The sequence below is a fragment of the Hemibagrus wyckioides genome, linkage group LG02 (genome assembly GCF_019097595.1).
Source record: "Hemibagrus wyckioides isolate EC202008001 linkage group LG02, SWU_Hwy_1.0, whole genome shotgun sequence".
NCBI classification, from domain to species: domain Eukaryota; kingdom Metazoa; phylum Chordata; class Actinopteri; order Siluriformes; family Bagridae; genus Hemibagrus; species Hemibagrus wyckioides.
The window spans coordinates 3,926,682-3,941,359 of NC_080711.1; the positions used below are offsets into that span (position 1 = coordinate 3,926,682).

Consider the following 14,678-nt stretch of genomic DNA (forward strand, 5'->3'; position numbering starts at 1 on the left):
TGTTTGAGATCAGATGTACGAGATGAACGCGCACCGGAAAGTCGTACTTACGAGTGGGAAAGTCGGGATTTCGGTTATTTTTCAGTGACGTTTTGTTTATGCAGAGAAATGGTTTGATTGCGAAATAATGTGTAATGATGAAGTTTATAGTGACTTCCTATTTAATAGTTCCTAATTCTTTTTGTTAATTAAGAGAAGGTTCACTTCCATCTTGATCCGAGTTAAGTGACTTGAACGCACCTGATGTCGTAATTACGACTTCTCAACTCGTAAACACAAACTTCCCAGAAACACTCGATGATAACAGAATCACCTTACGTTTTTTTTTCTTTCGCTTATCTCTCCCAAGTATAAATAATAATAATAATAATAATAATAATAATAATCACAACAACAACAACAATAATAATAATTAAAGCACTTTTTATTTATAAATATATCCTAACAAATTTAACGTGCCCTATTGTTGTTTTTCTATAATCTCTGTACTAATCTACAACTCACTGATTATTACAACTACAACAAAACCTATAAGCTGTGGAGAGGATATGATGCACATCCCTGCCTCTGTTTTAGGAGTGAGATATCCACTTCACCACTCTCTGATCAGTAACATGTGTCTAGGTAACATTATATGCTGAAGGTTTGTTTGTTTGTTTGTTTTTTGCATTATTCATTTCAAGAGAGAGAATAAAAAGAGAAGCTGGTGATGGAACTGCTGTTTTATTGCTGCTATAAGGCAAGTGATAACAGGATCTGTTAGGGTGTTGCTATGGGATCCCAGGTGGTTGCTAGGGGACTCGAGTTGGTCGTTAGGGTGTTGCTAGGCAGTTCCTAGGGAAGCCCAGCTGGTTGTTAAGGTGTTGCTAGGTAATCCTAGCTTGTTGTTAAGGTGTTGCTATGGGATCCCAAATGGTTGCTAAGGGATTCAAGTTGGTTGTTAGGGTGTTGCTAGGCAGTTGCTAGGGGATCCCAGTTGGTTGTTAAGGTGTTGCTAGGCAGTTGCTAGGGTATCCCAGTTGGTTGTTAAGGTGTTGCTAGGCAGTTGCTAGGGAATCCTAGCTTGTTGTTAAGGTGTTGCTATGGGATCCCAAGTGGTTGCTAAGGGATTCAAGTTGGTTGTTAGGGTGTTGCTAGGCAGTTGCTAGGGGATCCCAGTTGGTTGGTAAGGTGTTGCTAGGCAGTTGCTAGGGTATCCAAGTTGGTTGTTAGGGTGTTGCTAGGCAGTTGCTAGGGTATCCCAGTTGGTTGTTAGGGTGTTGCTAGCCAGTTGCTAGGGAATCCTAGCTTGTTGTTACAGTGTTGCTAGGGTGTCCCAGTTGGTTGTTAGGGTGTTGCTAGGCAGTTCTAGGATATCCAAGTTGGTTGTTAGGGTGTTACTAGGCAGTTGCTAGGGTATCCCAGCTGGTTGTCACGGTGTTGCTAGGCAGTTGCTAGGGTATCCCAGCTGGTTGTTAGAATGTTGTTAAGCAGTTACTAGGGGACCCCACTGGTTTTTAGAATGTTGCTAGGCAGTTGCTAGGGTATCCCAGTTGAGTGTTAAGGTGTTGCTAGGCAGTTACTAGGGGATCCTAGTTGGTTGTTAAGGTGTTCCTAGCCTGTTCTAGGATATCCTAGTTGTTTGTTAGGGAGTTGCTAGGGGATCCCAGTTGGTTGCTAAAATGATGCAAGCCAGTTGCTAGGGTATCCCAGCTTGTTGTTAGCGTGTTGCTAGGCAATCCCATTTGGTTGTTAGGGTGTTGCTAGGCAGATCTAGGATATCCAAGTTGGTTGCTAGGGTATTCCAGCTGGTTTTTAGAATGTTGCTAGGTAGTTGCAAGGGTATCCCAGCTGGTTGTTAGAATGTTGCTAGGCAGTTCTAGGATATCCAAGTTGGTTGTTAGGGTGTCGCTAGGCGGTCGCTAGCGTATCGCAGCTGGTTGTTAAGATGTTACTAGGGTATCCCAGTTAGTTGTTTGGATGTTGCTCTGCAGTTGCTAGGGGATTCCATGTGATTATTATGGTACTGTAGCTGGTTGGTGGTGTTGGTGTTGGTGGGTGGGGCAGTACATCTGTGTGTTGACGCACGCTTAACCCTTACAGGAACTAGCTGGTTGCTGAAGCTTAGTTGGTGCAGTTTGGAAGATTCAATCATCCAGTTTAAAACCGGACACCAGTGAAGATCTAAACACTTATTTATGACTGGTTCCATTGTTGAAACGTGGAGCTCCTACACAAAGTGCATTAGGGAGGGTAAGTGAGATGATCTGAAACTCTATAACTCATGAGGGATTTCACACCTTTCAGTAGCACTGATAAAACCTCTACCTATTCACAGTAATCCAGTCACATGGAGACATCCACTCGCTGGCCACTTTATTAGGAACAACCATGTTGCAGCAGCGCAGTGTATAAGATCATGACGATATAAGTCAAGAGAAGATCTTCAGTTAATGTGCACATGGAAAAAATGTGATCTTATGACAAGGGTTTTTCATGTGGTGTCCAAATCCAGTTTTAGTGACTCATGATGGTGTCAGATTCCAGTTCTTGGCTGACTGTTTCATCCACTCTAAATGTCGACGCTTTTCTGCTCACCACAGCTATAAAGACTGATTTTAATAGTATCTCCATCCTGGCAGCTTGACTCAATTAGTCCATTTTCCTCTGATCTCTCTCACTAGCAAGGGCTTTCCACACATAACTGTTGCTCAATCAGTGTTTTTTCTTTTATTTTTCACACCATTCTGTGAAAACGCTAGCAACTGTTTGTGTGGATCTAGCACCAATAAAGTCACAGAGATCAGACTCTAATGTTTGATAGGAACATAAACTAAAAAAACCCACAACCAGTATCTGTATAATTTTTCAGTATTGTCCTGCTGCAACGTGATTGGCTGATTACCGAAAGAATGATAAGGTGGTCCTGTATCAAACTGAAAAGCATATAATTTCCATTATTCCATTATTATATAAAATATCCTCTCTGGTAGTGACTCCATTACCAAATTGATTCATCCAAGACACTAATCTGATGTCTTCAAGATTTTTCAGTTTGAGCTCCAAACATTTGCTCCATCTCTTAGGGTTTGTATTTCAGACCAGGTTTCAGGATCAACAGTATGCCGATAAGTGAAGAAACGAGTCCACAGAATCCCGTGACCCCTTCATTTGTCCTGTAAAGTCCAAGCTTATCTAAAGGAATGAAAAGATCGCATACGTTCTTCAGCACATCAAGAACAAGAGCTGGGTGACTTCTGAGGCTCTCAATGAGGAGAAAAACCAAAGCGTCCAGCGGCGGAATAATGACCGTAGCGGCGTCCTGGTTCTCGTTGAGGTGACGGTCGACTTTCTGTCGATATTGTCCGTCTCGAGACTTCCGGATCATGAGCTGACCGATCAGATACGCGTCCTGGACGAGATTCATCACCAAGGAGTAAAAGTAATACCGGCTGGCGTTTAGGCTCCAGCGGTCTTTATCCAGATCTCGGATGAGGTGGATGCTTTGGGCCCAGAGGACGTTGTCGCAGATGAAATAAAGGGCGCGGTTCAGATTGACTACGGTCAGGCAAACCCGCAGCACAGGGTCGGACAGGTACAGCGTTCTCCTGGCGGCGTCAATTGAGCTCACGGTATTCCCGAGCCTGAAAACTAAAAACAAAACAACAAAGCTTTAAAAAATCATTTTTATAGACGTTCAGATCATGATGGAATTCTTATGGAAATCAGAAACTTTACTAGAAAACAGAAACAAAATAAGCTCCTTACTGTGTTCTAACATTAGACTGGAAATAAGAGGGATGGATGCTTGGTGTGTAAAATAAAACAATGTAAAAATTCCAATCATGATATATATCATGAATATGTTCGTTCTACACCGATCATAGCATAACATTATGACCACCTGCCTAATATTGTGTTTTGCTGCTAAAACAGCCCTGACCCGTCGAGGCACGGACTCCACTAGATCCCTGAAGGTGTGCTGTGGTATCTGGCACCAAGACGTTAGCAGCAGATCCTCCATGAGCACCACCTCGCACCTTACAGGACTTAAAGGATACCTTTGATAGATACTGACCACTGCAGACCAGGAGTTTTGGAGATGCTCTGATCCAGTGGTCTAGCCATCACAATTTGGCCCTTTGTCAAACTCGCTCAAATCCTTACTCTTGTCCATTTTTCCTGCTTCTAACACAAATCCACATGTAATTACGTCTCATTTGTGTTCAACTTGTAAATACGAGCTTTCTGACATGACTTGAATGCGCCATAGTTGGTAGACTAGCTTGTTGCTAACAAAAGACAAACCCAAAGACGTCCATGTTGGGGTTTTTTCTGTAAACTGGGACGTCATTGTAAAGACAACCCTGGGTTGATGAGCAGGAATTTCAAGTTGAGGGGGTGTTTTCTTTTGCTTTTTCTGGTGGACGGTTGGAAATTATGGAACATTTCACTATTCAGGTAACACAGGCATTAGTAGCCTTCAAAAAAAAAAATAAATAAAATAAAATAAAAATTAATACAAATAATAATAAAAAATAAATAGAATTAAAAGGATAATACAATAAAATAAAATAAAACAAATAAATAAGCCAACTTGTTCAGTAAAGGCTGGTAACTTTAAAACCATGTATCTCTTTGAACATCATGACAAACATTTTTATAATAAAGAAAGACTTTTTTTCAGCTTTAAATCCATATTAATTGGTGCTAAAATGTTAGTCACAGAGCTGAATTGTTCAACAATTAAGTAGTCTTTATTTGTCACATATAGGGTTGAGGTCAGAGCGCAGGGTCAGCCATGATGCAGTGGGTTAAGGGCAGTATTGGGGCTTGAACCCCAATCTTCTGGTCAATGACCCAGAGCCTTTACCACTTGAGCTACCACCGCCCTAATCAGCCATCTAATCAGCCAATCACATGGCAGCAGCAGCATGCACCCGGGTTAACGCTCTTATTTGCATATTTGCGGCGTCACTGTCACTGAATGAAGGAACAGCAGGCAACCTGGCACGTTTCCTATGACTGATGTGACATGAGCCTCGCTGCTCAATTTCTGATTGGCTGTCTGTTGCCAAGCGTCCAGCTGCAGCAAGCAAACACCGCTCAGTTTCACACTGAACATACTTAACACCGCAATGTGGGATTAACACTGCAAATGCGCTGCTAACCCTGCTCCAGAGGTAGGTTTACCCGGGGTGAAAAGCAGTGTTTAGAACAACGATACCCCGGGGTTATTCATGTAAACAGGTTGCCTGCTGTCTGTCCAATCAGTGACAGTGACAACACAAATATGTAAATAAGAACGTTAACCCAGGGTTTAGGAACGTCCAGTGTGAAACGTCTGTCAACGAATACCCAGGATTAACCGTTAACCCCAGGTATAGTATGAGCAGTGTGAAACATGATTACAGATAACCCAGGATTCCGTTTATCCGGGGTTTAGGATGACCCAGGGTTAACCATTTCAAGTGTGAAAAGCCTTAATGGTGGAATATCACATGTGACTAGTGAATAGTTAGAAAAGATGTCGATTTTGTTGTGAAGAGGAGATTAAAGAGTAAACCGGACAGCTTGACAAGGAGGAAGAGGAAGATGAATCACAGGTAATAAAGAGAAGAGGTCCACCTGGACTTGGGGTCACTTACGCTTCCGTCCTGCGCTCATGTTGGACTCCAAACTCTTCAACTTCTGCACCACAACTTTCCTCTTTGCATCATTTCGAAGCAGATACTTGGCCCAAGCGCATGCATACTGGGTTGCCCTGAACATAAGTCAAATAGCTAAGCTCTGTGTAATGGGGCAGTTTAAAGACCCAACTTTAATGCTGAGAAACTGTGGTGCACGCGCACCTACCTGAAAATGCGATCCCTTCCTTGGCTCTGATTGGTGACTTTAATAAAAGTCTCCATTGCGACCGAATGTCGGAGTCGTTGGTTTAAAGGGAGAAAGTGGAGCAGTTGTCACAGTGTAACGATCAACCAACACCACACACACACACACACACACACACACACACACACACACACACACACACACACACACACACACACACACACACTCACGCCATCTGCACGCGAACTGAATCCCGGTCACATAGTGCAGGGCTTAGGACACTTACGCGCATGCGCATTAGCTTTTACGGCCGGGCGTTTCATAACATTACAAAGTTAAAATTTATTCATATTAAATGTTTATTAAATCATAATTAATCACACAAACTACAAAAAATTAATAAGGAAGATTTCATGACGTGACGCATATATTTCACACCTGTTACAGAGGAAATTTACTTATTCATTTATTTATTCATTCATTTATTTATTTATTTAGTCGTTCATTTATTTACGTATTTATGTATGTATGTGTGCATGTAAGTATTTGTGTTATTTAGTCATTAGTTTATTTATTTATTTAGTTTATTTGTTTATTTATGTGTTTGTCTATTTATTTAGTTCATTTATTTGTTTATTCACGTATTTATGTATGTATTTATTAAGTCATTTATTTACGTATTTTCGTATGTATGTATGTATGTATGTATGTATTTATTTAATCATTCGTTTATTTATTTACTTATTTAGTCTTTCAGTTAGTTAGTTAGTTAGTTAGTTAGTTAGTTTTTAAAAAGCTGGAGGGGCTCGGAGAAGAGCTGCAGCTCCTCCACATAGAAAGGGGCCAGTTGAGGTGTCTCGGGCATCTGTTACAGATGCCTCCTGGACATCTCCCTGGGGAGGTGTTCTGGGCATGCCCCACAGGGATGAGACCCCGTGGAAGACCCAGGACACACTGGAGGGACTATGTCTCTCGGCTGACCAGGGAACGCCTCGGAATCACGGAAGGCCTGGAGGAAGTGTCTAGGGAGAGGGAAGTCTTGGCATCCCTGCTTAGACTGCTGCCTCGTGGACAGCATGTTTGCCCCGTACCTCTGGGGTTGAGGGATCGATTACCACCTGCACCCTGTGTGTATGGAGTTTGCATGTTCTCCCTGTGCTTCAGGGTTTCCTCCAGGTTCTCCAGTTTCCTCCCCGAGTCCAAAGACATGCCTTCTAGGCTGAATAACATCACTAAATTGTCCATAGTGTGTGATAGACTCCAGGCTCCTTATGAAAATGGCTGGATTGATTATATTGTTGGTTTTAATGTCAGTGCTCTCTGTGTGCATCGATAAGGATCTTACACATCTGTGAATTTTTCATTTTCATCAGGTTGTTCCACAGCTGCATCACTGCAAAGGCAGCAGTATTACCAGCTTCATCATCACGTAGTACAGGATTTTTATCTCCTTCATCTTCACAGCTTTTGCAGAGTGTGGTCCAAACAGTGTGACATGTCATGGCTGATCTCCAATCCGATCTACAGCCATTACAGCACATGCCCCTGAACCCACTGGCCCTGGTACAGCTTGGGACAGTATTTCTATTGTCACATACACAGCAGTTCACTGCTCTCTGACACGACACTCAGTTTGTACAGTGTTTACTCGGGGGTTACATGAATATGTGAATATTCTGTTCATTTTCTCTGATTAATTTTTCCTACATTTCTACAAAAATGTCTGAAAGTCATGTCATAGCTGCTTTTTAGGAATGTGAAGAAAACTGATTGATTTGTGTTTAGGGCACAAATATAACTGAAAGGGATATTGTGGGGGATTTTAAAACGTCATTGTTCTAAAGTTATTCAATTTTATTAGTTATTTTTTATTAGTTATTAGAAATCGTCCAGTATTTTTTTGTGGAAGTTTAAAATGTGGAAAAAACAGAACTGAATCTGGGTTTTTGTGGGGTTTAAAATAATAATAATAATAATAATAATAATAATAATAATAATAATAATAATAATATCTAAATCTCTAGTAGAATTAATTTTATTAATTATAAAATTAATTTTATAGAATTAATTGTAATTTTTATGTATTTATTTTACTCTTTAGATAACAAGTGCATTTAATAAAAAATCTATGGAAATATAAAATTACTTCATTGAACATATTGAACAGAATTATTTCTCCGTAACAGGAGTGAAATATTAAAGTCAGGTCAACGTTGAGTCCATTTCATTGATCCTTTTGTGGTTTATGCAATTTAATGTTTCATTATATCATTGGTTGTAGATGATGAGCATTATACAGCCTAAGAGTTTCTTTTCTGTACTACCTTTAACAGGTCTTATCTGTGTTTAATGAATCTGAAACTCGAACACACATGCACACACATTTTCTGAAGAGTGATTGTTCGACTCCTGCCACTGCTCCTGCCCCTCCCTTCTGGCTCTTAAGAAATCTGGTGAAAGGTCACGTAACATGAACATCACACCACGTAGGAAGCAAGGTTCATCCAAGCTGCACAAGTTGTGCTTTCAGGAGGGGTTTTTTCCCTAAAGCTGAAGGACACAAACTTTATCTACTGTTTACATCAGGGGTGTGAAATCTTATCCACAAAGGGACAGTGACTGTGCAGGTTTTTATTTCAATCAAGCAGAAGCCACTTGATTCCACCTGTTTAATCGACTGATCTTAGCTTTCAGTAGACTCGGGTGTGGTTTCTACTCGGTTGGAATGAAAACCTGCACCCACATGTGCCCAGTGTTGGAGCTTTCAGAGGTGCACAGGGGTCAGCATGGGCATCCTGACTGGTCTGCAGCTATGCAACCCCTATCTGTCTATCTATCTATCTATCTATCTATCTATCTATCTATCTATCTATCTATCTATCTATCTATCTATCTATCTATCTATCTATCTATCTATCTATCTATCTATCTATCTGTCTGTCTGATCAACTCTTACTCTACAGTTAAATTCCACATAAAGTAAATCTATCTATCTATCTATCTATCTATCTATCTATCTATCTATCTATCTATCTATCTATCATTTTCACTAGTGCCAGTGAAAACCTATTGACTCCTCTATAATTAAACAAACAACTAAATAAACCAAAAGACACGCATTATTGATTAGTTTATTTTCTTCTTCACCTCCGCGACACTAGGTGGCGCTACACTTAATTAAATACACTTAGTTAAACGCCCTACGTTTAACTCCACTGTTTTGTTTTCGAGCGGAAATCAAGATGGCGGACGCCGAGGAAACCAGACCAGTAACCTGCACGTTTCTTTTTAAGAAATCAAACAAGAAATTCTCTGCGCGGAAAAGAAAAGCCAGTGACAGCGACAAAGGTGGAATTCACCATTTAGTTCCTCTAACATTAAATATGAACCGCGTAGCTTAGGGGTTTTATTATAACTTTATTTCTAACCGCAGCTAGCTAGCCAGCCAGTCTTGCTAACTGTGTAGAAAACAAACTGTGACGCTTTTAAATCGGTTTGTTTATTTAGACAGGAGCAGCGATGAGGAGAAAAACGCCGTGGTGAAGAGAGAGAAGAAAGCAAGCTCTCACAACCCCATGGTACAGAGGGTTAGTAGTGATCTTTATTTAAAGTGATCTCCGGAATGCTTTTGTTTGTGTTTGGACGCACGTCCTGTCAATCATTCTATAGACCCTCCTCCAAGAGCTTGGGGGCGGGGCTTCGAGGGGAATCATCTGTTAGAGACTTAATCTAAAAAGAATTAAAAGGCTAATCTTACATTTTTGCATGTTTCATTTCCCCCCCGCCTCTTAAACATCACGCTAACTTTCATGAAACTGTTTCAGAGCAAGAAAGTGGAAAAGAAAGAGGTTTCCTCCAGTGACAGTGATGAAGACCGAGAGACCAAGACCGTTACTGTGGCTTATAAATCCACTCGCTCTGCGGTGAGAGATCACGCCATCATTCATCACAATTATTATTGTTCATTTATTGTCTCTCTCTGTCTGTATGTGCCTTTCCACCTGTCTCTCCTTGCCTGTGTCTCTCTGTCTGTGTCAGTCTGTCTCTCTTTGTGTGTCGCTCTCTGTATGTCTCTGTCCATCTGTCTGTCTTTCTCTCTCTCTGTGTGTGTCTCTCCATCTGTCTCTGTCTGTCTGTCTCTGTCTGTCTGTCTCTGTCTGTGTGTCTCTGTATGTGTCTCTCCCCGTCTGTCTGTCTCTCTGTGTGTCTTTCTGTGTGTGCGTCTCTGTCTGTCTGTGTGTTTCTTTGTTTTTGAGTGTGTCTTGTGCTCTCTCTCTCTCTCTCTCTCTCTCTCTCTCTCTCTCTCTCTCTCTGTCTCCCTGTGTGTGCGCATTTCCATCTGTCTGTGTGTGTGTGTGTGTCTGTATGTCTCCATCGGACTGTGTGTGTCTCTCTCTCTGTCCTGGGTGTGTGTCTCTCAATGCGTCTCTGTCTTTGTGTGTGTCTCTCTCTCTGTCCTGGGTGTGTGTCTCTCAATGCGTCTCTGTCTGTGTGTGTCTCTCTCTCTCTGTCCTGGGTGTGTGTGTGTCTCTCTCTCTGTTCTGTGTGTCTCTCCATTGGTCTCTGTCTGTCTGTCTGTCTGTGTGTGTGTGTGTGTGTGTGTCACTCTCTATCTGTATGTCTCTCCATTGGTGTCTGTCTGTCTGTGTGTGTCACTCTCTATCTGTATGTCTCTCCATTGGTGTCTGTCTGTCTGTGTGTGTCACTCTCTATCTGTATGTCTCTCCATTGGTGTCTGTCTGTCTGTCTGTGTGTCACTCTCTATCTGTATGTCTCTCCATTGGTCTCTGTCTCTCTGCCTGTGTGTGTGTGTGTGTTAGTGTTGGTACAGTACATAAGTCAGCTAACTGCAGTCTTTTGCAGAAGGAACTCTTGTGAAGTTGGTGAAGGAAGCAGCGTGGTCATTTGGTGAATCAAACCCCGGTTGTTGAAGTAACACAATAAGATAATTGTGTGTTTTTTCTGTGTGTGAGACAGAAACCAGAGGGACCAGACGACATGGGAGCCACTGCAGTGTACGCGCTGGACACTGAGAGAGATAAAGACGCTCAGGCCATCTTCGAACGCAGCCAGAAAATTCAGGAGGTGAGTTGCGGAGAGGTTGTATGACCAGTCCAGTGGGACAATCAAACTTACTGTCCATTCTCTAGAGTATAGGAGTAAATAAATGGGTACTCGACACATTTTCTTTCTGATTTCTAGGAGCTGCAGGGAAAAGAGGATGATAAAATCTACCGCGGCATCAACAACTATCAAAAGTTCATTAAGCCTAAGGACACCACCATGGGTAACGCCTCGTCTGGCATGGTCAGGTACGGGATAGCAAGACAGACTTTGATCTATTATTATTGTTGTTCTTATTGTTATAATTATTATTATTGCTGTTGTGTTTTATAGGAAAGGGCCGATCAGAGCCCCTGAGCACCTGAGGGCTACAGTGAGGTGGGACTACCAGCCTGACATATGCAAAGATTACAAAGAGACGGGCTTCTGTGGATTCGGAGGTGTGTGTGTATATGTGTGTGTCTGTCTAGGTGTGTGTGTATGTATGCGTGTCTGTCTGTATATATATGTGTGTGTATGTCTGTCTGTCCATATACACCATACTGACAAACGTTTTTGGACACGCCTCCAAATCATTGAATTCAGGTGTTGTTTTTCAGGGGTTGGACTCGGCCCCTTAGTTCCAGTGAAAGGAACTCTTAATGCTTCAGCTTCATACCAAGACATTTTGGACAATTTTACGCTCCCAACTTTGTGGGAACAGTTTGGGGATGACCCCTTCCTGGGTCCCGTTCAACATTACTGCGCAAAGACTGTGAGCCATTCCAAAACTGGGACGTCTGTCTCTCCATGTAATATGGAGTTGTCCCGCCCTTTGCAGCTATAACTGCTTCAACTCTTCTGGGAAGACTTTCCACAAGGTGTAGGAGTGTGTTTATGGGAATTTTTGACCATTCCTCTAGAAGCGCATTTGTGAGGTCAGGTACTGATGTTGGATGAGAAGGTCTGGCTCACAGTCTCCGCTCTAATTCATCCCAAAGGTGTTCTATCAGGTTGAGGTCAGGACTCTGTGCAGGCCAGTCAAGTTCCTCCACACCAAACTCACTCATCCATGTCTTTATGGACCTTGATTTGTGCACTGGTGTGCAGTCATGTTGGAACAGGAAGGGGTCATCCCCAAACTTTTGGCAATATAGTGTGTGTGTGTATATATGTCTGTCTGTCAGTCTGTGTATGTGTGTGTGTCTGTCTTTGTGTGTACATCAGGATGAATGTCAGTGATATAATCCACTAGTTGAAATGGACAGAAAGGTCTTTGTCTTCATTTCAGACAGCTGTAAGTTTTTGCACGACCGATCTGATTACAAACACGGCTGGCAGATCGAGAGAGAGCTGGAGGAGGGACGATACGGCGCTAACGGTGAGCTCCAACAGGACGTGAAGAGCCGGTCATATCTAAATATATCAATACCAATGATATTCTATAAAATATCGAATAACCTTCTTCTCGTTTGTGCTTGACAGACGAAGAAAACTACGAGGTGAGCAGCGACGAGGAGGATCTGCCTTTCAAGTGCTTCATCTGCAGAGAATCCTTCAAGAACCCCATCATAACGAAGTGAGTCTGCTTCGTCCGGTCCCTTATATAGGGGCTACTTTATCCATTTGTATTTCCAAATACACAGACCGGCTTTTCGTTTGGTTCAATAAACGCATACCTGATGCTACAGGATCACTTTATTAGGAACACCTGCTCATTTATCAATTATCAAATCAGCCAATCATGTGGCAGCAGCACCATCCATAACATCCTGCTAATAAACTGGACGGTGAATCTAACATACAGAGTGCAAATCTAATGTGTTTTTATATAGAACTAAGGTGGAGTTGAAGTCATGCTGATGACGTGAACACACTGTCTGTGTTATCAGGTGTAGGCATTATTTCTGCGAGGCCTGCGCGCTGCAGCACTACCGCAAGTCCAAGCGCTGCTACGTGTGCAACCAACAAACCAACGGCGTCTTCAACCCAGCCAAAGGTAACTAACTAGCTGCTCCACCCGCTCAGGGTTGCAAATCCGAAGGCTAATTCGACTAAAAACTATATTAATGGCTACCAGTTTAGCATTGTGCAACATGCATGTGTAGATTCATAACACTTGTCTCAGCTCACTTGGATTTGTGGAGCTCTGCAGTGTTTCACAGCATCTTGGGGGAGCTATAAACTGTGAGCAGAGCCTCATCATGGCACCTGTTAGTGGGTGGGATATATTAGGCAGCAAGTCAACATTTTGTCCTCAAAGTTGATGTTAGAAGCAGGAAAAATGGACAAGAGTAAGGATTTGAGCGAGTTTGATGAAGGGACAAACTGTGATGGCTAGACCACTGGATCAGAGCATCTCCAAAACTGAGGCTCTTGTGGGGTGTTCCCGGTCTGCAGTGGTCAGTATCTATCAAAAGTAACCTCTACGTACTGTAAGGTGCGAGGTGGGGCTCATGGAGGATCTGCTGCTAACATCTTGGTGCCAGATACCACAGCACAGCTTCAGGGATCTAGTGGATTCCATGCCTCGATGGATCAGGGCTGTTTTAGCAGGACCAGCAGAGTATTGGTCATAATGTTATGCCTGATCTGTGTATTTGTGACAGGAGTCTTGATATAATGATACTGCTTAAAAAGAAAAACTCACCCTTTTTTCCTTTCTCCTTTCTCAAGAATTGATGGCGAAGATGCAGAAACATCAAGCCAATGCAGACCAGCCACCTTCAGACGAGGAAGACTAGCGTTCCCGTCTCCTCCCTTCCCTTCATTCTCCCTGAACGTTTCCTCGGTGTTGTAAATTAATTATCAAAAATAAAATCTTGCTTTTTATTAAACAACTCTGCAGTCACTTAATTCAGCTTTTTCTCCTGGCATGTTCGTAATGAAATTAAAAGCAAAGCAAAGAAGTTCAATCCGGTGCATTTACACGATTCAGACTCGGCATGCCTTCGCTGAAAATGTCCAGGATTTTAAATCTTATCCTTATGTGCAATTAGAAGGAGTTTTAAAAAGTAAATATGAGTGTCTATCTCACTGTACAGCCAAAGAGTGCATAATTTAAGCAGATGGAAGAAAAAATAAGAGCAACAATTCATATTATTGGCTCCAGGAGCCTGTCTCTAAATAAAGAGCTGGTCAGACTGTAAAGCCTGGATTTAACACATCCCATCAAACTCATTTAATTTCTCACTTGTAAAAATTTCTCGAATAAAAACACGCCACAGCTGATGATCGATGAGCTTTTTGCAGCAAGATTATAATGACTGCACATATTTATACCTCAGGTTTATGTTAATGCATGATCGTTTATATAGCAGCGCATTCTTTGCAGGATGTAGTAAGACAAAAAGCTCCACATAATTCTGTTGAAAAAATAAGCATGTAATTGTTTAGTTAATCACTGAGGTCATTTATGAAATGGAAGGAGTCTCCATTGTCAAAGTTTTTCACCCAGCACCTGAATTAGCACTTTGCTTGTCAGATAGATAGATAGATAGATAGATAGATAGATAGATAGATAGATGGATGAGTGAGTTTGGTGTGGAGGAACTTGACTGGTCCTCAATGAGTCCTCAATTAGAGTGGAGACTGTGAGCCAGACCTTCTTGTCCAAAATCAGTGTCTGACCTCACAAATGCGCTTCTAGAGGAATGGTCAAAAATTCCCATAAACACACTCCTAAACCTTGTGGAAAGCCTTCCCAGAAGAGTTGAAGCTGTTATAGCTGCAAAGGGCGGGACAACTCCATATTACATTCATGTGCATGTAAAGGCAGACGTCCCTGTTTTGGCCTGGCTCACAGTCTACGCTCTAATTCA

At 42.0% G+C, this 14,678-nt stretch overlaps 2 protein-coding genes across 2 annotated transcripts; one reads left to right on the forward strand and one right to left on the reverse strand.

The window, feature by feature from the left end:
- Positions 1-406: 406 nt before the first annotated feature.
- Positions 407-6,061, reverse strand: pex11a (peroxisomal biogenesis factor 11 alpha). The gene is made up of 3 exons (XM_058376145.1): positions 5,836-6,061; positions 5,628-5,743; positions 407-3,630 (listed from the first exon to the last, which is right to left on the reverse strand). Exons 1-3 carry the CDS (start codon positions 5,889-5,891, stop codon positions 3,062-3,064), a joined length of 741 nt encoding a protein of 246 aa, XP_058232128.1. The 5' UTR covers positions 5,892-6,061; the 3' UTR covers positions 407-3,061.
- Positions 6,062-9,030: 2,969 nt separating this feature from the next.
- Positions 9,031-13,697, forward strand: rnf113a (ring finger protein 113A). The gene is made up of 10 exons (XM_058405079.1): positions 9,031-9,162; positions 9,322-9,401; positions 9,639-9,737; positions 10,792-10,899; positions 11,017-11,126; positions 11,212-11,318; positions 12,149-12,238; positions 12,343-12,436; positions 12,750-12,856; positions 13,534-13,697. The coding sequence occupies exons 1-10, from the start codon at positions 9,057-9,059 to the stop codon at positions 13,599-13,601; spliced, it is 969 nt and encodes a 322-aa protein (XP_058261062.1). The 5' UTR covers positions 9,031-9,056; the 3' UTR covers positions 13,602-13,697.
- The last annotated feature ends 981 nt before the right edge of the window (positions 13,698-14,678 follow it).

What these genes read in the sequence shown, in the direction of transcription:
- pex11a (XM_058376145.1), bottom strand. Translation starts at nt 5,891, where the DNA reads ATGGAGACTTTTATTAAAGTCACCAATCAGAGCCAAGGAAGGGATCGC. An exon ending in GGAAGGGATCGCATTTTCAG is followed by an intron (nt 5,744 to 5,835) that starts GTAGGTGCGCGT and finishes ACTTATGTTCAG; the next exon opens with GGCAACCCAGTATGCATGCG. An exon ending in CATGAGCGCAGGACGGAAGC is followed by an intron (nt 3,631 to 5,627) that starts GTAAGTGACCCC and finishes TTTTGTTTTTAG; the next exon opens with TTTTCAGGCTCGGGAATACC.
- rnf113a (XM_058405079.1), top strand. Translation starts at nt 9,057, where the DNA reads ATGGCGGACGCCGAGGAAACCAGACCAGTAACCTGCACGTTTCTTTTT. An exon ending in ATAAATCCACTCGCTCTGCG is followed by an intron (nt 9,738 to 10,791) that starts GTGAGAGATCAC and finishes TGTGTGAGACAG; the next exon opens with AAACCAGAGGGACCAGACGA. An exon ending in GCCTCGTCTGGCATGGTCAG is followed by an intron (nt 11,127 to 11,211) that starts GTACGGGATAGC and finishes TGTGTTTTATAG; the next exon opens with GAAAGGGCCGATCAGAGCCC.